The 23,137-nt window shown below is 40.6% G+C and overlaps 3 protein-coding genes and 1 long non-coding RNA gene across 10 annotated transcripts; all 4 read right to left on the minus strand.

Annotated features, from left to right (window-relative positions):
• Positions 1–203: 203 nt before the first annotated feature.
• On the minus strand, positions 204–1,145 carry LOC113010035 (uncharacterized). Its single transcript, XR_003270278.1, has 2 exons — positions 481–1,145; positions 204–399 (listed from the first exon to the last, which is right to left on the minus strand). It is a non-coding gene; the product is annotated as an uncharacterized LOC113010035 (long non-coding RNA).
• A 1,782-nt stretch (positions 1,146–2,927) lies between these two features.
• On the minus strand, positions 2,928–8,863 carry LOC113010034 (serine/threonine-protein kinase pim-1-like). 5 transcript variants are annotated; one of them, XM_026148816.1, is made up of 12 exons: positions 8,833–8,863; positions 7,363–7,436; positions 7,168–7,261; positions 6,260–6,385; positions 4,970–5,206; positions 4,719–4,844; positions 4,501–4,595; positions 4,315–4,362; positions 4,012–4,230; positions 3,742–3,922; positions 3,485–3,655; positions 2,928–3,395 (listed from the first exon to the last, which is right to left on the minus strand). In XM_026148816.1, exons 4-12 carry the CDS (start codon positions 6,276–6,278, stop codon positions 3,304–3,306), a joined length of 1,188 nt encoding a protein of 395 aa, XP_026004601.1. In that variant the 5' UTR covers positions 6,279–6,385; positions 7,168–7,261; positions 7,363–7,436; positions 8,833–8,863; the 3' UTR covers positions 2,928–3,303. The 5 variants fall into 5 exon arrangements, with proteins under 5 accessions (XP_026004601.1, XP_026004598.1, XP_026004600.1 ...); XM_026148813.1 differs by lacking the exon at positions 7,168–7,261; XM_026148815.1 differs by lacking the exon at positions 7,168–7,261 and having other exon boundaries at positions 6,260–6,439.
• A 4,302-nt stretch (positions 8,864–13,165) lies between these two features.
• On the minus strand, positions 13,166–17,379 carry LOC113011124 (tripartite motif-containing protein 16-like). 3 transcript variants are annotated; one of them, XM_026150513.1, is made up of 2 exons: positions 17,256–17,379; positions 13,166–15,370 (listed from the first exon to the last, which is right to left on the minus strand). In XM_026150513.1, the coding sequence occupies exon 2, from the start codon at positions 15,185–15,187 to the stop codon at positions 13,535–13,537; it is 1,653 nt and encodes a 550-aa protein (XP_026006298.1). In that variant the 5' UTR covers positions 15,188–15,370; positions 17,256–17,379; the 3' UTR covers positions 13,166–13,534. The 3 variants fall into 3 exon arrangements, with proteins under 3 accessions (XP_026006298.1, XP_026006300.1, XP_026006299.1); XM_026150515.1 differs by lacking the exon at positions 17,256–17,379 and adding an exon at positions 16,784–17,239; XM_026150514.1 differs by lacking the exon at positions 17,256–17,379 and adding an exon at positions 16,351–16,539.
• Positions 17,380–19,036: 1,657 nt separating this feature from the next.
• LOC113010866 (tripartite motif-containing protein 16-like) lies at positions 19,037–21,215 on the minus strand. The gene has a single exon (XM_026150110.1). The coding sequence runs from the start codon at positions 21,066–21,068 to the stop codon at positions 19,407–19,409; it is 1,662 nt and encodes a 553-aa protein (XP_026005895.1). The 5' UTR covers positions 21,069–21,215; the 3' UTR covers positions 19,037–19,406.
• Between the last annotated feature and the right edge of the window lie 1,922 nt (positions 21,216–23,137).

Below are 23,137 nucleotides of genomic sequence, written 5' to 3' on the forward strand. Positions count from 1 at the left end.
ATGTCTTTACCGGATGAGCTAAACAAATTCTTCGCTCGCTTTGAGGCACAGACCTTCACCCCCGCACAGAGGACCCCCCCCCAACGATCGGGTGGTGAGACTATCCCCAGACAGTGTGTGGACGTCCCTTTAAGAGAGAGCTTCACTGCTAAGCTCTCATCTGTGTGGGTGTCACGGTTCGCTTGAGGACTCACACGCAGGACTCAGAGGCACAGTCAGTATTTATTACAGTTCCACCAGGTGTATATATAAACAGTGCAGGGGATAGTGCTATATACAAAGCGGTGACAGGGAAAAGGCTCCGGGGAAATCCAGGTAGGGAAAAGACACTTGCCCCTCTCCAAACACTCACACAAAAAGGGAATCCGCTCGGGGAATGCAGAGTCGGGTCCAGGGAATCTATGTACAGAAGGAAACACACGTTAGAGGTTTTGCACAGGGAAGCAAAAGAGAACTTGCTCAGAGCCGGGCTGCACTGACGCGAGTCACACACAACGATCCAGCGATGAGTAGAAGCCACTCCCTGGCTTAAATGCTGGCTGCACTGATGAGGCCCAGGTGTTTCCTCTTCAGAGGGGCGTGGGCCGAGGGCGTGAACCCACCATGAGTTCCACCCTGGCGAGAGAGCGAACACTACTAGTCAGCGGCCTGCTGATCCCCTGGCCGTGACAGTGGGGTTCAAATCCCTTATTCAGATTAAGATTTTATGTGACATTACATTGGCAAAAATTAAATTTACTTGAATAATGTGAGTGTTGGAGTAAGTACTTGCGTAATTTTTGAATAACTTTAATTTTGTAATGTGCATATTTTATGAATAATGATGTTTCAGTACTTTAATCTACTGAATAAGTAAGAATTAGACTTAATAATCTTTTTACTTTAAAAAGGGAAACTGTGTACAATCTTTTATTCTCCAGAATGCACATAATAAAAATGTTTTGGGGAATGTATATGCTTTTTAAAAACCAATTGCTTCTTACCTGATGCATGCTATAACTTTCAGCAAAACTGAACTAAAATGTGTTAACAAGCTTACCAAATAAGAAATGTTTTATGAATTTTCTTTGCAGAGCGACTGGAAAGCCAGCTGTTATCAAAGCCCACGTGCCCTAAAAAGGAGGGCGCGCTGGCCAGTAATGAGTTCATCACTAAGTTTAAGATAAGAGTTGATCAGAATAGAGGCGATGATGAAAGTCTGGAGCATCAGTTGGAGGCTGCCAACCTGTCTGATGAATTGTTCGAGGCCCAGACAGAAGTCAACGGACAAATATGATCACAGACATTTTAAACACGCGAGTTGAGAGTTAAGGGGGAAAAATATTGTAATAATTGCACACTAAGATATAAAGTGATGGCAGCGAGCACAGTGTTGCAGGATTTAATTAAAAACACATCTGACTAAGACCAACTGAAATTTAGAGTTGTGTATAATAAAGTTTATTCATGATTAAAAAAACAAATCTGTAATATTTTTCTTTCTCTTTTGTCCATTTGAATCTCGCTACAGCTTAAATAAAAGAAAAGAATGTGTTTGGAATAAATTAAACTCTATTCTCTCTTTTTCTTTCTTTCTTTTTTTCTTGGTGGGTTTTCATTTGCAATCAAACGCAACATTATACAATTATATAGTATAGTAAGAAATATCCTTTAACTTCATTTAGTATTTGTTTTTTAATTTTTGTTTTTATTGTTTCCCCTTCAGTTTTGTGCTTATAACATGTTCTAATCTGACATATTATGCAGTAAATTATTTTTGCAATAACTTAACAGGCCATTGTGGGAGCCAACATTCACTTATCAAAGACATATTTGTATATTCTGTGGGCTGCTTTATGGTTGTGTCATTTAGAAACATAAGCCACAACAGACTTCCACCAGAGAGTACTTAAAAATGTATTTTTATGTAAAGATATTTTAATTAACTACTATATTAAGAGAGAACCTGTTGTTACATGGATTAATTGTACAAACTGTAGAGAAATAAGTTTAAGCGTGCAACTTTTTATTCATTTTTAACTGTGTTAATGTTTTTATGTTGATACAGCCGCCTCATATCTTTTTCCTCAGTGTTTTTTAAACCATGTACTCCATCTATGAGTAAGAACATGAATGAATTCCTTTCCAAATTTGTAGTTCCTTTTTCCAACTGTTTTTAGTATATATGTAACATTTCTTTACACACAAATGCTGGTATTCTTTTGCACCAAGACGTTAAAGAAATGCTAAGAAAAAATGAAAATACTACGTTGCAACCTGTGTCTATCTATCTATCTATATATATATATATTTGTACCCTTTTTTCATCATCTAGTTTCCTGTGCCAGATCTTCTACTGATCCACTGAGGCAGACATGTAAAAAAACATGAACTAAAGCATATTTCTGTATATAAACAGGACTTTAAATCTTTATCAACAGCTACTTTAGAGGAAATTCTTCAATAAACTGCAACCAAAGGCTCAACTCAGAGGACAAAATCCAACCTGTTATAAATAGTGTGACAGCAAACTTTCTCTTGTGTAAAGTTACAAATAGGAGTAATTATCCACAGGAGCTTTTATACATAATGAAGTTATAATTCGTCCTGTAAAAATTGTACATTTAAGCTATATGGTTCCCGCTGTGATAACTCTGCTATGAATGCCTCTTATTAACTTTTATGCTTTTACAACCCACTATGAGCAAACACTCAGCAACAGTGGGAAGGAAGAACTCCCTTCTTGAAGGAAAAAACCTCTGGTAGAACCAGGAAATCTGTCTAAACTAGTTGGGGGTTAGAGCAACAGATGCAAGTCTTCAGATCATTTGCAGTGTGACTGTCTTTGTGCACACTTTAACCTGATTCAGTTTTCTTATTTGTCAAAATGCACCATGGGTAAAACAAAACAAAACAAAATAGTAATGAAGGAGAATCCTCAGCAAAGATGAATTAAACAAGTTTTATTTTGATCAAATTTTACTTTAAGTAAAACACATCTTTATTTGATGACTTTAATGTCATCAAATAAAGACAGTTTTGATGGAGCTCCTGACCCAGCCCAAGCTCTCTATGAAGACGAGGAAAAACTCCCCAGGGGGCCAGATCGATGGGAAGAAACCTCGGGAAAGCCCATTCAAAGAGAGATCCCCTTTCCTGGGATGGCTGGGGGGGTTACAGGAACTCCAAAAAAGCTAAACTTTTATTTATTTATTTTTTAAGATTAACCCATTCTATCTACTCCTGTCCAACAGAAAAAAGGAAGGAAGTTACTACAACGTATCATACTTATATGATAAGGTGTGAATTGTGTGTTTGTGTGTGTTATCTTAGCCAGGGGTGAAGCTGGAGCTCCTCCAGTGTTGGGCGCTTCTCCGGGACTAAAGCTAAACATGCGTCCAAGAAATCCCGGCATTCTTGAAAGAAAGAAAAGATCAAAAAGATGAAGATGATAGTTCTAGTGATCCAAGGCATCAGTGAATCTGGAAGTGTGAAGTTTTCTTACCTGTGGACAGACGCTTTTTGATGCTCAGTTGCTTTGTGAGGAACCTCGCGGTACTAAAGTATTGTGCATGAAGCGCTTCATACAACACCACTCCCATTTGCCACACCGTGGTGGGTCCACACCTGTAGCAGCTCCTAATGTACCACTCGGGAGGGATGTGAAGAGGAGTGCCTAACAAACAGACACAATTGCAATTTCTTCTAAAACAAAAGACACAAATTGTTACATCTGTGAAAACCAGGAGCAGAATATGTTACCATAGAAGACGCGATACAGAGATCGCTGCTTAACAAAGCAGCTCAGTCCAAAGTCAATGATGCGAACTCGAGGCACATCTGAGCCGGTCTCAATCAGAATGTTTGGTCCCTTGATGTCCCGATGAAAGATGTGTTTATCCTCAAGTTCCTTTACAGCATCAACTAGTTGCTTCAGAATGACCTGGAAAAGATGAAAAACACAATAATGAGTTAATGCTTTTCTGCCTTGATTGAATGCTGTACAGTCTAAGGCTCTCCCAGTCAACCTACCTTGGCCTTGTCCTCTGTCAAAGTTCTTCCATGTTCTGCTTTGTATTTTTGCAGGTCCACAGCGGGGACAGGTCTCTCCAGCACCAGGATCAGCTCTTTGCCAAGGTCGAACCACTCCAGCAAGGACACAGGTGCAGATATTCCCACTGACCCTTCTGCTTCACCTGCAAGTTTAACCATAATGGCCACTTCCACTGAGAGCTTCTTCCCGCTTTCATCCTGAAATGTTACAACAAAGTGGATGATGAGGAACGCCGCATTCAATCCAGTAATGTAAAACTGATTCAAGTGTTTGACGCTTACCGCCACTTTGCAGTAGACTTTATTTTTGGGAATGTGTTTGATGGCAACCTAGAAGACACAGAGCACTGGTGAGCATTTCCTCAGTATGACATAATGAAAGGTGGAAACACAGCAGACGTCTCAGTTTACGATATTATCCATTATCTGCGTTACTGCCTGTCTTACTACCATCATCTGAACACTTACTGGAAAACGATCTTCTATCCGGTAGCCAGCAAACACTGCTCCGCAGCCTCCTTCTCCGAGCTGGTGCTCCTCCACATATCTGGCTTGGAATTCACCTGAACAGACAAAACAACAAATCTTGTTTTATTACAGCTGTGACACAAATTACTTTCCTCTGTAGCATAAATGTTCCTTTTGCCCTTCCCCTGAATATAAAACCCAAGCTGCTTGCTACTTACGTTTTTGGTCTGCCACTGATTTTTTGTCCTGGTCCACATTCCTTTCTTTTTTCTTGGGTGGCTCTCTGTTGTCTCCCGTGGCCTTTCTTTTGCCATGTGTTGCACACACCTGTTTGTTGTTCAAGTCTGGAGATGTGGAAAACACCAAAAGCACATCAGCTCACTGGATGATAGACACAAACACTAAACACTAATATCTTAAACCTAGCAACCACACTTAATCTACCCCCTTATTCAACTAATTAGCCTACCTTTACCAGAGTCCAACAAGGAGGATGCTTGCTCCTTGTCACCGCTCATATGGTGGAGAAGTTTAGCCTTCTTTGCTTTCTTTGTTGTGCCCTCTTCATCTTGCACAACCTTGCACTTCACTCCTTTCACCACATCTGAGCTGGTGGAAGGACCAGCCTGCTCAGCGACCCTCCTCCTTTTTATTGGGGTCTTCTTTTCAGGACTGGCCTTTCTTTTAGCAGTCCTGCTCTTACAATCTATAAACGACAACAACACAGTGGTGAAAAAGAGTCCCCGACATCAGGACTGGAAGCAGTTTGATGGCAAAGAATTTGAAATTGCTTTTGCTTAAATTATCACAAGTTTATTCTTGGGATAAAAAAAACTGACCAGTGCGAATTGATACTAGGTTTACTAAGTCTTAGATCTTGATGACACTTGTTGCTCTGTTTTCACTGTTGAGTCCAAGAATAAACCTGTCACATTATTTTACCAAAAGACAAAGTGCCCCAGTAACCTTTCTTTGATTAGACATGTTGCACTTACGTTAGTTTCAATCAAAACCAGGATTTAAATCCTCTAAAAATGAATCATTTTATACACAGAGCCTCAACATTGTTAGAAATGTAGATTCTGTTATTTGGGGGATTTTTTTTTACTTACCTTGATCTCCTGGATCTTTCTTATCTGCCTCAGTCGTAACTTTTCTTGTTTCCTTTTTCATTTTAATTTTTTGAGAACTTTTAAAATAGAAAATGTCACCTTAATGAGTGAATAGTCCTTCAAATGTCTGGATGCTTGACTTTTCTAACTAAGCTGTATAAGTCAGTTCTGTAAGTGAGCTTTAAAAGTAAACTCCGGAGACTATGGCAACACAACATAAGAAGCTTGCCTTTTAGTGACATCACTGACTGCCAGTAAAAGTGTTCCAAGTAGTTTAAAGAAAAACACTCTGGCAGACAAAGCCATAATATTTCATATAATTCAGTAATTTCACATTAAACTTTCTTTCATTATCCTTTCATTATTTGTTTAAAGACTTGATGTGTGGATGCTACTATGAAGACTTCTAGTTGAGCAAACACTAATAAACACTGACTAGTTTATCTGAGATAAAATATAACTGACTGCAGCCTTTATTCCATGTGTTTTGTCTGTGAATGCCCCCATGTACACATGTAACCTCCACCCACTGCAACACCAATAATGTCCCGGGGCAAAGCGGGGTTTGGTGAACCAGGAGCTGTGCGCAGCCCGTGTCCACCAAAGCCTGGTGTATACCCCCTTGACACCTTATTAGAATGCTGTACCTCCATGACTGCCTGGCATGCTCTGCTCCTTCTGCCCTGGCAATCAGATGATCCTCAGCCAGGGTGGCTTGCTGGTCAATGGCAGGGAACCCCTCGGGTGGGCCACTTTGTCCAGCAAACCAATGACTGTAGAAAACATGGATGATCTAACAGTTCTCCAAAAGTACATAAAGTACTTACCTAAAAAGCAGTTAATGTCATGTTGCATTTATTTATTGTTATTACATTGTTTTACAGCAGCTAATTAAAAACCATCATCTTAACTACATGTTTTGTTTTTTTGTTCTTTGTTGTTGTTGTTGTTGTTTTGCAGTTGTCCTGTAGGTGATGGTGTAGCACAGAGACTGAACTAGTGGCTAGCTAACATAAGAAGGATGTACTTGAAACTTGCATCTCATCTTTGCAGCGTTCACTTTGAAGAGAATGTCTTTACCAAGGACTCACAGGTTAAGTAACTTTACAATTGTCATATTACAATATATAATTTTAGAGCAAGATTACAGCTCTGCCATCTTGATTGAAAATTAAATACATCTGGAATACGAACAGCTGATCGGATCGGCAAAGCGTGTTTCTGGAATATTATGTTTTTGTTACTGCAAGCGCTTTTTATGCAATTTTTGCAAAGCTATATGTGGAAGGAAACCGTGACCTAGGACAAGCTGATGGCATAAGATGTAAGTACAACTCCTCTGGATTCATATGCAAAAAAATTATTGCGCTAGCTTACGCGGTTCCCGGTTCAACAGGGATTTAAAAATAGTTACGCAAAACAGAGCGTGCCCGCTCCGACCGGCTTTAAAGAGTTAAACATGTAACAATCGAATTGCATCTTTCCATTGCCAGCCATCTCATTTTGTACAAATCCAGTCAACTCTTCCAAGTTTGTGTATTTTTTAAACCCTTACAAGAATTGAAATGTGTCCCAAATATCTGTATCCCATCAGAGGCAAGTTTCTTAAAGGAGAGGTAGTAGCTGCTCCACCATAGGACCAGTAGGACCTCCAGCACACAATGAACACTTAATTAACATTAACACATTTATTAAAACACAATTTTAAACAATAACCCTTTTCTTTTAGTGTGTTTCAATTTGTTCCTACCGCTCCATTGGAACAGTGTACTATCCAGTAACAGCATCCAGCTGGCAGAAGCATACACCTGCAGCAAGGAGAATCTACCAGGCAGGATAGCGCAGCGGAGTCATCAGATGAGGATGATCATGAAGTGGTTCATCCAGCAGGAACAGGATACCAAAAGGGGAGGGAAAAAACACAGAAAGCATAGTCATGACTAACTCAGTGTCACTAACAGCTCATCTAGCAGTCTTAACATCATAAAGGTACAGGCTGGTCCATATAAAAAATATTAACAGAAAAAATAAATGCTGTTAACCAAATTTTCTTAGGCAAAAGCACATAATCTTGATATTTGACCTTGTATCAGCCGCCATATTGGAAAGGTAGCCAGGTTTCCTTAGCTGCTAGCTTGCTAACAGTCTGCTATCCAGCCCGGTAATAACTTCATTCACATATTTTAGAACATTTAGCTTTCTTCCTTAACAAAAACATCGCAGTTGTGGATTTGAATCTCGTTGCAGCATAATAAGACCCAGAACATTCAATTTGAACATGTGCTGCAAGCTAACTCCCCAGAGGAGTTCATGCAATGGCCAATGCCTGTCGGATTCGGCTCCTGACTTCTCTGTCTAACAACACATTAAAACATCAGTTTCAAGTACTTATCTACAGCGGCTCATATTAAATGTACCCAAGTTTCCAGCTGGCAGTGGGCACAAGAACAACACTCCTCATCAGATCAAGGGAGGAAAAGAAAATTCTAGAGCTGGGCTGGGTGGCTGCTATGTAGGGTTGCCAACTCCCTGAAAAATAAATAAGAGACACCTCGTGGCCAGGGCCGGGCAACCCAGTTCACCCTTCCCAGTGTGGTGAATTTTGTAGCCCTTTTTTTGTGTGTGAAATTATTTTTTAACCATTTGACTTGAATTTGATTTAAGCAGATGCATGTTCTTTGTGATATGACCATATGGGAAACAAATGATCATTTAGCCATTTATTTTTAGCTCAAAATGACAACATTAACACAGTAAAACAGGTCTCTTTCTTAAACAGAAGCCTGTCATGCTTAACTTTTGAGAATATAAGTAAATCTTTCTTTAAAAGAACTCTGTCCTGCTTAACTTAAAATTATATAAATTAATAGAAAGCAATAGAACGAAAAATATTCTTGTAACAGTGCACATATAGTGCATTTAGTACAATTGGCTTCAGTTGAGGTATTATTTCAGCTTTTCTAATGCTAATCAGCTGCTCCTGTTTGTAAACCCACTTGATCCCATGATTACGCATCATAACTCATCATCATCATTAATCTATGTATTACTTTTATGTATTAGTCATCTATTTGTTGTAATCATCTATCCTTGCAGTTGTTTATTACACAAAATAAATTATATTATCACACTTCTGGCCACATAGCGCTGATATTCACTGCACATGCCCATATTAACCTTAACCAGAGGGTTTGAAAAAAACAAACCAGTGTTTACATACCATATCTGCTTCTGCCGTGGCCTGGTGGACAAAAAATTGGTTAAGGGTTCTCCGAGCTTTCACGCCCCTAATGTTCTTCATGTGCCCACCACTAGAAGCATGCCTATGGAAAAAGTGCGCCGGCACACAGTGCAGTGCGCTTTATAGGTGTTATCGTGCATTTTCCCAGCCAGGTGTTTCCCTTTTCCCATTCCTCCCTGTACTTTTGCAGCCTTTTTTTTTCTTTGTCTGAACAAACAAACATTGCTGCTCTAATGCTGGGCTTACACTGTGCGATTTTTGGCCCAGTTTGAGCCGATTTTTGAGTCGTGCGACCGATTTGGTGATCGGCCCGATTTGGGCCTTCATCGTGCATCGTGTAGTATACGTGGGGTAACGAGAAGCGATTAACACCTCACGACCAGCTCCCGATATCAATCGCTCGGCTAACACTGCTCACGCGCAAACACGTAAACGTCGGTGAAAAAGATGGAGCAGCACGGCTGTGCAGCGTGTGAACTGGACACAAGCGATGGAGGCACAACTTGTAGAACTTTGGAAAGCTCATCCGAGCCTTTTCGATGTGGCATCACAAAATTATCACGACCACAACAACCGTGAATATAGTTGGATTTACATGCTGCTCAATCACAGCTGCCTGATCATGTTTTTCATTAGCAATTTAGCAAAGTTGATGTTGGTGGTGTGCGTGTCTGTGTGAGTGAAAGACAGAGAGAGAGAGCGAGCGAGCGACAGATTTTCTGTTATAACCTTCATTTTATGGACGCACAGTGTGAGCACTCAGGTCGCATCAGAGCATCGGGCGGTATAGTGTGAGACCTGCATCGTGACCTACCAACTTCTAACCCCTGCGCGTCAATCGTGCAGTTTGAGCAGGAGCTGAATAACGTGACTGAAAAAATCGCACAGTGTCTGCCCAGCTTTACTGCCCAGGTGTACTGTCGTCCGAGACTTGCACCGCAGTGTCGGCGTTTGTTTCCCTGTTGGCCATGCTTGTTGTTGTGGTCATCTGTTGTCTTCCGGTATTTTCTCCGTAAGCGACCTTTCCTCGACCAATGAGATGAGCGGTAATCTGAATTGTCATAAGTGTGCTGTCAGCTCATTGGTCACAAAGCAGGAGAGGGGCTGGGAATTATGTTTTCAAACAAAGCGTTAATTCCATTAACATTTATAGACTACTTTTGATTCTCACTGTATTGCGGGACAAAGTGCGTCCCTTATTAGCTCAATACGGGACGTGTACTTTTGTTTCGAAATACGGGACCATTCCGTTTTTTAAGGGACGGTTGGCAACCCTATCTGCATCACAGGTGACTCCACTCATCCGTCCAACACCTTCTTCAGTTTGCTGCCATCAGGAAGGAGACTGAACAGCCTTCGGGCCAGAACCAGCAGACTGAGCGACAGCTTCATCCATCAGGCTGTCAGGATGCTGAATTCACTCCCTGCTCTCACACACGAACTCCAGACCTGCATTAACCTCTTTCCTCTGAACCCCCCACCCCCCAAACATATGAACTGTGACCCAACACTATTACTTTTTCACTGTCCGCCCCACCCCCACTTGCACACAAACTTGTCCACAATCACTATGATTGTGTTGGACACTGCTGTTTAAATAATTGTATAATATTGTATTGTGTTGTGCATAAAACTTTTATTTTATTTTTATCCTTTTATCTTTATATTGTTTTAGTGTACACTGGGGGCCATGGGAGGATTGCAATTTCAAATTCTTGTGTATGACTGTATGTATATGGTCCTTGACAATAAAGCTGACTTTGACTTTGATATAAATCACACTTCTGTGTTTAACAATTACAACACTTGATGCTGTTTTTCTGATTCAGGATTATGTGTGTGATGAGTTGGCCACACAGTTCTTATCTTTCTGCTTCAGACACACACAAAACTGCCGAGGTTGAAGCTGGCTTCAGTCTCTTTCTACCCCAGGTCTCACCACATTTCCAAAATGTAAACTCTGAGTCTCATAAGAAATGTGGTTCAAAAAGATGTGCTGATCTATGAATGCATCCTTACTGAAAGCTAAAGATGTCCAGCAGACAAAAACAGCAGCTGAATGAACAGTTATCATGAGCGAGTGTACAAACACTATCACAGGAAATAACAGAAATAAACTGGAGTTTCCATTTATACCTGTAGTATTTTTTCAGCTCCATGTCATCTTCCAATATGTCAAAATATGATTTCATTGTATCTTAAACAAATACAAACTTCTTTCTTCCCCCCAGAGAGCCAACAGTTTACTATCAGAACTGAGGCTGATCATTAACAGGGAGCAGCAGGTAACAAGGTCATCAGCAGTGGAGGAAAGTATGGAAGTAATACTCAGCTTCATATTTGAAGATACTCGAGTATCTTAGCTGCAGGTCTGGAACAATGGTTTTATTTCCTTTCCCATTAAACGTCTCACACAGCCCCTCATCTGTGACCCTTAGCAAACCCACTGGATATCTACCTGCACATAAAGGAGATCAGATCAGTTCCATCTAGAACAGCTGTAACAGGAAAATGCTGCTTACACTTTGATGCATCACTTTCAGTTTGTCATATAAGACAATATATCAGATTGAGGCATTATTTTCCTGCAGTGAGTAAATCTACTTTGTACTTTACTCTTTTCTTTTAGGTAAAGGCTCTAAACAGTACTTGTACACTGTGGAAATCCCATAAGAACGTCTCCTGAACTCTGAAAAATAACAAAACAAAGACTAAAAGGAGGTCATGGGTGCTGATGATGATGATGATGAGGAGGAGTAGCATGCATTTAAAAAGTGACTGATGTCCTAGAATACAACAGAACAGTGTCTCTACAAACTTATGAAAACATGACAGTCTTGCATTAGTTTGTATTCTTATGATTTCAAAAAACGAGGGAAAAATCTCCTTGAAATGCACAATTCCTTTTAGTTATTTCTTAGTGTGTGACGTATTTTATTGGCTTTATGATTGGTGCAAACAGTTTCCTGATTCATAATGGAAATAGATTTTAGACACAGGAGGAACACGCAGTGATCAGCAGGAGCAGCTTGGAGTCCAGTCTTCTTCACACTGAGGAGGGACATATATGCAGGAACAGTTGTCATAACTGTTACAACCACCAGATGGCGAAAGAGTCCCACTGCAACTTTAAGCCATGAAGGATGTGTCTTGATGTTTGCTTGTGATAAATCTGCTTTATGTGAGTCTTTTTCAGAGAGTAACAGTAACATGTCTGATTATATGTCTTTAATCAGTAAAGTCTCGCTTTGCTAGAAATAAATAAATAAATAAATAAATAATAAAATTGTAAACATGCAGCTGTATGTTAGAAGTCAAAGGGTCCTTAAGTCTTCTGTAAATTGACGGGGATCAAATGAAGGACACAAGTATCTGTTCTTACTCTAATAAATGCTGCTTTAATATCCAACAGACTATTTTCCTTCCTCATCAGCAGTAAACAGCTCGACTGCGTCTGTGCATTTGTGTCCTCCATACTTGTTTCCACAGACATCTCAGGCTTGATGCCACGATGCAGTGTAGAAACCTGACAACCCTCTGACTCATGTTCAAATGTTCAAGGACATTTCTCAGGATCATGTATGACCCCTTTTTAACATTTGGACTTTCATTAATAATATTTGTGTTTCTGAGTCATTTTTGTGGAGACTTCTGTCCAACGTAGTGTCCAAATGAAGCCTGAAGCTTTTCTTCACCCTCTTGTCAGATGGTCAGCAACAAAACTCTGTTCCAACCAATGTCTGATAAGAGATGAGACACAGCAGCTGAGCAAATGATCATTTCATGCTGAAGACATCCTCAGACAGAATTAAATACATACATAAATACAGCCTGGTGCCAATAACACAGCTAATGACACTGCTGTATCACTGGCTTTACTGATTAAAGACCATATCTGAAGGAAATCTTTGAACACAACAGAAAGTGACCTTTTAAACCTGCAACACTGATGCTGCATTCAAGGACCATTAAAAACATTTGAAAGGACTTAAGAACATCAAGAAAATGTGACTTGTTTCTCTGTAATGAAGCTGTTTTAGTGAAGAAAGTTGAAAGGTCACAGAGCGACTGCTGAATCTTCTGCTCTAAACATGAACTCTGAACTTTGTGATGCTTCAGGAGGAAAACTGCTTCAGTTATTCTCTCAGATTAGTTTCATATTTTCTGCATCAGATTTGAGTGAGATCCTGGAATGAAGACAGAAGAAAAGACTTTGTTCAAAGTTTGATTTATAGTCAAACCTTCCAGTTTATTCACACAATAAAACATCAACACAATATATGAATTCATTCATTAGAATCACAGTTTTTCCTCATTTGTTTGATGATTTTGACAAAAACAAACACAAACACACACACATGGTCTGCCATACTCATAAAGAGAAATGTCGACATTTTTCAAGACAAATATTCCAGAAACATTTAGAGGATAGAGAAGTTTACATTTTGATGTGGAGAAATATTTTAGTAAATCAAAATGATGATGAGCAGTGATAGCCTCCATAAACAGTCACAGGAAAGATCTCCTTTAAAAACTCAGAAACATCAAGAGAACAACTAGAAGATGTGGAGGTACCACCCATAATGTTTGACTGACAGCTGATCTCTGTGCAGAAATGATGGAGAGAAAATAAAATGAAACTAAAACACAGATTTAAACCCACAATATGAAAGACTTCAGTCTATTTCACTTTAATCAACTCAGCTGTGGCTCCATAGTAAAACGTCAGTCCAGCATAGAGCGGCTGAGTGAATGTGGTCTGGACTCTGTGGAGGAGAGTCATGGTTTCAGAGACGCTGTAGAAGGACAAAATACCTGCTCTGTGATCCAGGTACACTCCTACTCTGGAGGAACAAGGACCTGAGACAGGAGTTTGGATGTTGTTGTACCGAAATGTAAAACTGTTGTTGTAACAATCTAATGACCAAGATTTGTCATTACGTCCAAAAACACATTCACCTCCTTTTCTGCTGATATTCTTGTATGCGACTGCTACATAACCTCCTTCCCCTCTCCACTCCACCTCCCAGTAACAACGTCCAGTCAGACTCTCTCTACTCAGGACCTGACGCCTGTTAGTGAATCTGTCTGGATGATCAGAATAAGACTGTTGTTGATTCATTAATGTTACTTTTCTGTTCCCCTCTGACAATAACAGACATTTGTTTGCTGTGTTTGGATCCAGTGTGATTTCACATGAATATTTTAAGAATCCAGCTCTGGTCTTTGGCTCTGGATGTGACAGTGAAACATCCACTTCAGTGACTGTCAGTGAGATGTTTGTCCATTCCTCTCTCAGAATGTCCTGTAGTTTATCTCTGACCTCTGACACAGCTGCTGTCACATCCTCAAAGTAGCTCAGAGGACGGATATTGATGCTGGATGAGTCTGTAGACTCACTGAGTGCTGACAGTGAGGGGTAGTTGTGTAGAAACTGGATGTGATCCTCTGTGTGTGAGAGCTGCTTCAGCTCAGCATCTTTCCTCTTCAGCTCAGTGATCTCCTGCTCCAGCTTCTCCTGAAGCTCTTTGACTCGACTCACTTCAGTTTCCTGCTGGGATCTGATCTGCTGCTTCACATCAGAGCTTCTTTTCTGGATGAGATGGATCAGCTCAGTGAAGATCTTCTCACTGTGCTCCACTGTTTGATCAGCAGACTGATTGATGGCCTCCACATCATGTTGAAGCAGCTTCACATCTTTCTCTCTGTCCTGGATTCTCTGCTGGATGTTTTGTCGACTCACCTCCAGCTCTCCCTGCCTCTCAGTCCTTTCTGCTGCAGCTGAGACTGTGTCGTGGCCTTTATGTTCATCCACAGAGCAGAGATAACAGATACTCTGCTGATCAGTACGGCAGAACATCTTCATCACCTCATCATGACGAGAGCAGATGTTCTCTTGGAGCTTCTTGGAGGGCTCCACCAGCTTGTGTTTCTTTAATGGAGCTACTTCATAATGTGGCTGAAGGTGTTTCTCACAGTAAGATGCCAGACAGAATAAACAGGACCTGAAGGCTTTCATTTTTCTTCCAGTGCAGACATCACAGGCCACATCTTCAGGTTCAGCATAGCAGTGATCAGCAGGAGCAGCTTGGAGTCCAGTCTTCTTCAGCTCCTCCACTAAATCTGCTAACATGGTGTTTTTCATCAGGACAGGCCTCGGTGTGAAAGTCCTCCGGCACTGAGGGCAGCTGTAGATTTTCTTCTTTTCCTCTCCATCCCAGAAGCTTTTAATACAGTTCATGCAGTAGCTGTGTCCACAGGGAATAGTCACCGGATCCTTCAGTAGATCCAAACAGACTGAACAGCAGAATTTTGTTTGATCCATTTGATTCATGTGCTGTGCCGTTTCACCGTCTCTCAGTGACTGTCCGACAGTTTGACTTTCTCTGAACAGAAACAACCTCTGTGCTCTGAAGGGAAACAGATCTCTGCTCTTGTTCACCTCCTACAGGAAATGAGGCTCACCAGCAACTGCATTTACACCATGTTGTTTAGACCCATCCTGATACAGACACATCTGTGAAGGAAGGCAACAACAAGTCATAAATGCTTATTTCATCAGTGCCAGGGTTTGTTATGTTTGATTTACAATATGCAGTTAAAACTGTGACCTAGCTAACCTTGTTAACTAGTAACTTAGCCTATACGAAATGCCTTGTGGCGATGATTTAAGTAAGGTAAAACTTTATTGGTATAGTACCTTTTGAGATAATAATAAAGCGCTCCATGATAACGCTGGTTACACCCTTGTGCACAGGTGTCAAAACTCCAGTCCTTGAGGTCCTGAAACTTTTACATGTGTCGCTGCTCCAACACACCTCAATAAAATTAGATTAATTAGCAAGAGCCCTGACTGCATACTGAGGTGACAATTCAGCCATTAGATTCATGTTATAGCAGCTCATGAATGAACGTGGCACAATATAAGCATTTTTATTGTTGAAGTACATTTTTTCCCAACACTTTCATTTATTTCAAACTAGAAAATGCATTTTCTGAAGAAACTGCAGTGTGAATGCTGATAACTGAACGTTTTGAGTTGAAATAATTGCTGAATGTTAAGTTAAAAATGTTGAGGTTTAGGGGTTCCCACCTCAGCATGTAGTCAAGACTCTTGCTAATGACCTACTCATTTTATTCAGGTGTGTTGCAGCAGGGACACATGTAAAAGTTTCAGGACTTTGACACCTCTGCCCTTGTGGATTAAACAGGATGAATTTGTTACACTCTTAACTCATCTAAACAAGGCATTTTGTAGAGGGTACAGCAGCCATGGCAGTTTTTCTTGAAACAACTAATCTCACGTGTTGACTTTTTCTCAAAATAAGCATGGGAACAACTGTCTACAATAAATCAAACATATGTTTTACTCATTATGTAAGAATTATTATACAAATGACCAGTGCCAAGTAGGGCTTGATCATTTTGATCGTCGACTAGTCACCGATTATTTTTGCGATTAGTTGACTGATCAGACCATGCATCCATTGGACGCACAGCTTACTGCACTAGCATGACCCATCCTCCAAATCCAGGGAAAAGGACGACGCATTTGTCGGAGCCTTCGTCGCGTCGCTGTAACGCAATCGGCCTACAAATGCGGCCTCCGAAGGATGCCGCTCCTGAATTTGGACAGAGCTACGATGCCGGAGACTGCTTCTTCTTCTTTTGCCTTTAACGGCAGCTGGCATGCTTGAACATGCATTGCTGCCATCTTCTGTTTCAGTCCGTTATTACACTCTTAAATCCTACTGCTTATTCCTGTCTTTCAGGATCTTACAAAGCTTCAAACGACGCGTCGACTATTAAATTAGTGGTTTACGATTTTGATAAACGACGTAATAATGACTAGTCGACTAATCTTGGCAGCCCTAATGCCAAGTGTACTGTGGTGTAAAAAAGTCATTAACTGCATGCTTGCTTCACCTACTTAGCTTTAGTATTTTAATTTCTTAACTGGACATCCAAAGCTTTGCTCACTGCAGCTGTATTGCGCAGTTATGTTACACCCCTGAAAGCAGAGGGGAAATTACGAGTGATTTTCAAGTGATTCTCTCATGCAGTAGTTTAATGCAATGAAAAATGAACATAAGTAATTCACATTGCGTACTGCTCAATGTCACACAGTGGAAGAAAGAGCTAATTAATAACCCAAAAATAACAATTGAGTGCTTACTATTTGTATCTGAACATGTTTCTGTACAAAATAGATAACAATAGAAACGTTTGTAGCTTCTGCCGTTAGCTTAATGGCCATTGTGCAACTGAGGCTCAAAACCGCGGTCTACCCACTAAAAATCTATAATAAAATGTTTCTGAAGCTCACAAAATAACGAAAGACTACCTATAAAATATCTCAACAACGTACAGAGTATAAAATATCATGTTTTGACCACCATTACCTTAAAACACGGAGGAAAGAATGACGAGGGTGATTTTGAGATGCTTCTCTTCTGCATTAGTTTTGTAATGAGGAGAGAGCGCGCGAAAGCCCCCTGGTAGAGAAAGAAGCCATTACCAATCGATCCCAGAAAAGACTTACTAGCCGATTACTGATGTACAGATCGCAGTTCTCTTGAATCAAATTACAACCATTAATGCAACATGAAAAATAACCAATTTAAAACAATTTCGCAGTGTATTTACATTGTTTTCAGGCTTATGAATTTGTATTAATATCCAACAGACTATTTTCCTTCCTCATCAGCAGTAAACAGCTCGACTCCGTCTGTGCACTTGTGTCCAAATGATCATTTCATGCTGAAGACATCCTCAGACAGAATTAAACACATACATAAACACAGCCTGGTGCCAATAACACAGCTAATGACACTGCTGTATCACTGGCTTTACTGATTAAAGACCATATCTGAAGGAAATCTTTGAACACAACAGAAAGTGACCTTTTAAACACTGAGTGTCATCCTCACCTCAGTTAAGTCTTCAGCTGTTCTGTGGTCACATGACTGTTTCACTGTACACATCAACTAGTTGTTAAACTGTAATAGACTTCATTTGAAATGATTTGTTGTTAACAAGTGTAAGGAGATGATTGTCGACTTCAGGAAGACTCCACTCACACATCACTCAGCATCCGTGGTTCCACGGTAGAGACTGTTACCAGCATCACGTTCCTGGGAGTTCACATCTCAGACAACCTCACCTGGACCACCAACACCACCCCCATCACCAAAAAAAGGCCCAGCAGCGCTTCCACTTCCTGAGACGCCTGAAGCGGGCCAACCTCACTCCTCCCATCCTCACCACGTTCTACAGAGCACCATTGAGAGTGTTCTGACCAGCTGCATCTCCGTGTGGTTTGGCAACTGCAATGCTGGTGATCTTAGCAAACTACAATGCATTGTTAAAGCAGCTGCCAAGATCATCGGAACATCTCTCCCTCTGCTACAAAACCGCTGCATCAGTAAAGCCTCCAGCATCGTGCTTGACCCCTCTCACCCCTCACATGTACTCTTTTCTCTCCTTCCATCCTGCAGACACTACTGCAGCATCGGGGCCTGATCCCCCAGACTGCAGAATAGCTTTTTCCCACAAGCCCTCAGACTCGTGAACTCCCTCTCTCCCCCACACAAACTGCTAACCGACTCTTTTGCACTTTACACACCACTGCCTCTGTAAGACATGCTGCTCTATGGACATTTATTTACTCCAGGTTTACAAGCTGCTACACTGGTCACTTTAAACTCCAAACTGTAAATTCTAATTGAGAAGTTTCTTGATCACCTTAGACTTAAGCTTTTATTTATTTTCTTCTCCTTTCTTTATCTATTTATTGCCTTTTTTGCACTGATCTAACCAGAGCCCCATAGTCTTGTCTCCCTGTATGCTGCACCAGATATAGTAGAGATTACAATAAAGTTTCTTTTGACTTGACATTGACTAATACTGTAGTGAAGATAGTTGAAAGGTCACAGAGCGACTGCTGAATCTTCTGCTCTAAACATGAACTCTGAACTTTGTGATGCTTCAGGAGGAAAACTGCTTCAGTTATTCTCTCAGATTAGTTTCATATTTTCTGCATCAGATTTGAGTGAGATCCTGGAATGAAGACAGAAGAAAAGACGTTGTTCAAAGTTTGATTTATAGTCAAACCTTCCAGTTTATTCACACAATAAAACATCAACACAATATATGAATTCATTCATTAAAATCACAGTTTTTCCTCATTTGTTTGATGATTTTGACAAAAACAAACACAAACACACACACATGGTCTGCCATACTCATAAAGAGAAATGTCGACATTTTTCAAGACAAATATTCCAGAAACATTTAGAGGATAGAGAAGTTTACATTTTCATGTGGAGAAATATTTTAGTAAATCAAAATGATGATGAGCAGTGATAGCCTCCATAAACAGTCACAGGAAAGATCTCCTTTAAAAACTCAGAAACATCAAGAGAACAACTAGAAGATGTGGAGGTACCACCCATAATGTTTGACTGACAGCTGATCTCTGTGCAGAAATGATGGAGAGAAAATAAAATGAAACTAAAACACAGATTTAAACCCACAATATGAAAGACTTCAGTCTATTTGAGCTTAATCAACTCAGCTGTGTCTCCATAATAGTGAACCCAAAGTCCAGCATAGAGCGGCTGAGTGAATGTGGTCTGGACTCTGTGGAGGAGAGTCATGGTTTCAGAGACGCTGTAGAAGGACAAAATACCTGCTCTGTGATCCAGGTACACTCCTACTCTGGAGGAACGAGGACCTGAGACAGGAGTTTGGATGTTGTTGTACAAAAATGTATAACTGTTGTTGTCACAATGTAATACCCAAGATTTGTCATTATGTCCAAATTTACATTCATTACCCCCTCCTTTTCTGCTGATATTCTTGTATACGACTGCTACATAAACTCCTCTCCCTCTCCACTCCACCTCCCAGTAGCAACGTCCAGTCAGACTCTCTCTACTCAGGACCTGAAACCAATAAGTGAATCTGTCTGGATGATCAGAATAAGACTGTTGTTGAATCACTGCTTGCACTTTTCTGTTCCCCTCTGATAATAACAGCTGTGTGTTTGCTGTGTTTGGATCCAGTGTGATTTCACGTGAATATTTTAAGAATCCAGCTCTGGTCTTTGGCTCTGGTCGTGACAGTAAAACATCCACTTCAGTGACTGTCAGTGAGATGTTTGTCCATTCCTCTCTCAGAATGTCCTGTAGTTTATCTCTGACCTCTGACACAGCTGCTGTCACATCCTCAAAGTAGCTCAGAGGACGGATATTGATGCTGGATGAGTCTGTAGACTCACTGAGTGCTGACAGTGAGGGGTAGTTGTGTAGAAACTGGATGTGATCCTCTGTGTGTGAGAGCTGCTTCAGCTCAGCATCTTTCCTCTTCAGCTCAGTGATCTCCTGCTCCAGCTTCTCCTGAAGCTCTTTGACTCGACTCACTTCAGTTTCCTGCTGGGATCTGATCTGCTGCTTCACATCAGAGCTTCTTTTCTGGATGAGATGGATCAGCTCAGTGAAGATCTTCTCACTGTGCTCCACTGTTTGATCAGCAGACTGATTGATGGCCTCCACCTCCTGTTGAAGCAGCTTCACATCTTTCTCTCTGTCCTGGATTCTCTGCTGGATGTTTTGTCGACTCACCTCCAGCTCTCTCTGCCTCTCAGTCCTTTCTGCTGCAGCTGAGACTGTGTCGTGGCCTTTATGTTCATCCACAGAGCAGAGATAACAGATACTCTGCTGATCAGTACGGCAGAACATCTTCATCACCTCATCATGACGAGAGCAGATGTTCTCCTGGAGCTTCTTGGAGGGCTCCACCAGCTTGTGTTTCTTGAATGTAGGTGAATCATAATGAGGCTGAAGGTGTTTCTCACAGTAAGAGACCAAACACATCAGACAGGATTTCACGGCTTTTAGCTTCATGCCAGAGCACAGATCACAGGCCACATCTTCAGGTCCAACATAGCAGTGATCAGCAGGAGCAGCTTGGAGTCCAGTCTTCTTCAGCTCCTCCACTAAATCTGCTAACATGGTGTTTTTCACCAGGACAGGCCTCGCTGTGAAAGTCTGTCTGCACTGAGGGCAGCTGTAGATTTTCTTCTTTTCCTCTTCATCCCAGAAGCTTTTAATACAGTTCATGCAGTAGCTGTGTCCACAGGGAATAGCCACCGGATCCTTCAGTAGATCCAAACAGACTGAACAGCAGAATTTTGTTTGATCCATTTGATTCATGTGCTGTGCCGTTTCACCGTCTCTCAGTGACTGTCAGACAGTTTCACTTCCTCTGAACAGAAACAACCTCTGTGCTCTGAAGGGAAACAGATCTCTGCTCTTGTTCACCTCCTACAGGAAATGAGGCTCATCAGCAACTGCATTTACACCATGTTGTTTAGACCCATCCTGATACAGACACATCTGTGAAGGGAGGCACGAAAGAAATATTCTTACAGAGCGACCAAGAGCCAATCACATGATGCAGGGTGTGTTATGTGTGATTACAACATGCAGTAACAAGTCTGACCCAGTTAAAGTTTAATAGTTTATCTTTACTTGGTGCCTTGAAATGTGACAGTCAACACTCAGCGAGTTCATTTTATATTTCAAAAAGTTCAGCAAAGTTTAGGATGCTGTGATGAATAAAAATAAATCAAACTTTATATTTTGACATTTTCTAATCTTAGTTCATTCTCACACTTACAGAATGATGCATGGGAACAACTGACTCCACTAAATCAAACCTATGTTCAAATGAGATTACTGTACAAGACAGGCAGCAAGCTTGATGTCTTGATTTTTTTTTTTAAATAATAAAATATATGTAAAACTATTTAAAAAACAAATACAGATAGTGTTCTAATTCTACATTCTTTAGTAATGTTTCCTGTGTACCTCCATGGATTTCGAAGCAATACATTAATATGTGCTTTAAATGCAGACACTCAAATATAACTCAACATTCACACTGAAGATACACAGTAGACATAAGAATCAGTTTTCATGCCCTTTGTTTATTCTTTCATTTAAAATCTTTGTGGTAAAGATCATCATAATTACCCATTAACTTTCATGTACATCTTAAATGTTACACTGTTGGCAGCAAAGATTACACCGCAAAGCCGATTAAACTAGAAGCTAAACGACTCTTCAGTCCTCTTTTGGAAGCAGTCTTTAAATGACAAGCATTAACTTTTGTCATAAACTGTATAACCACCAGATGGCGATATTAGCTTGTAAGTAATAAAACGGCATCAAAACAAACCTCTAGTCCGACCTGAGACCCAGCTCCTGATCGAATGATTATTTCATGGTGAGGAGATCCTCAGACAAAATGAACTTAAATACAGATTAATAACAGTTTGCTAAAGATGGAAACTCACTGCAAGGACAGAGAACTGCGTTTTTTTCACTTTAACATTTTTGTTTTCACATTGAACTTGAACATTTTTCTGTTATTTTGCAAATTCTCCTACTTTATATATTTAAATAGAAAACTGAGGAGAAATTCTTTGGTAAGTTAAATATTTTTTGGCAATAAAACTTTTTTTTGAGGGCAAAGCCAAATATTCATCCAATTTCACCACCTGAGAAACATCCCCATAGCAAACAGGTTTCACAAATTCACATTTCTCAAAAACCTCCCAAAAGTCTTTACACGTCTCTTCTGTTAATCAGTGTCTAAAAGTGAATCGACACTTTTAAGGTGTATTGCTACTCTCAAGTGTCAGTGAAATATTTAATCTATTTTTACATGTTTTTGTTTTATGAAAGTATGTTTTGTGACCTTCAGTAACTCCATATTGTGGACAAAACCTCCACCAACAGCAGGGAACAGTTTCAATAATTTAACACTGTCTTGGTCATGATGTGCTGTGCAGCAGACAGAGGCATAAACCCAACATGCAGATACTCAGATGCAGAAGTGAACCTAAAAGGCAGCTTTATTGCTGGACTTGCAGGAAACCATAGTACAATGAACTTCACTAGGAAGCTAGACTACAACACAGACAAGACACACAGCAAGCGTGAGCTCATGACAAGGGCTGTATCCCAATAAAGTAGGCAGCCTTAACGGTCCTCAAGGTCCGCGTACTCAAAGACCGCTAAGACCGGAAGTGCGAGGCTTGTAGGCTTGTTAAAGCCTCCGTCGCGCTGCCCAGGTTGCCTAGCAACCATGATACTAACAGCTGGAAACGTTTCATTCAGCTTTGTTTGACAGAAATGAAGGAGAAGATATTTTGTTCATTTGTTTCTACATGAGCTCTGTGTGATTTAATAAGTATCTGAGGCTGAGACCACAGGAC

Source organism: Astatotilapia calliptera, chromosome 18, assembly GCF_900246225.1.
Source record: "Astatotilapia calliptera chromosome 18, fAstCal1.2, whole genome shotgun sequence".
Lineage (NCBI taxonomy): Eukaryota > Metazoa > Chordata > Actinopteri > Cichliformes > Cichlidae > Astatotilapia > Astatotilapia calliptera.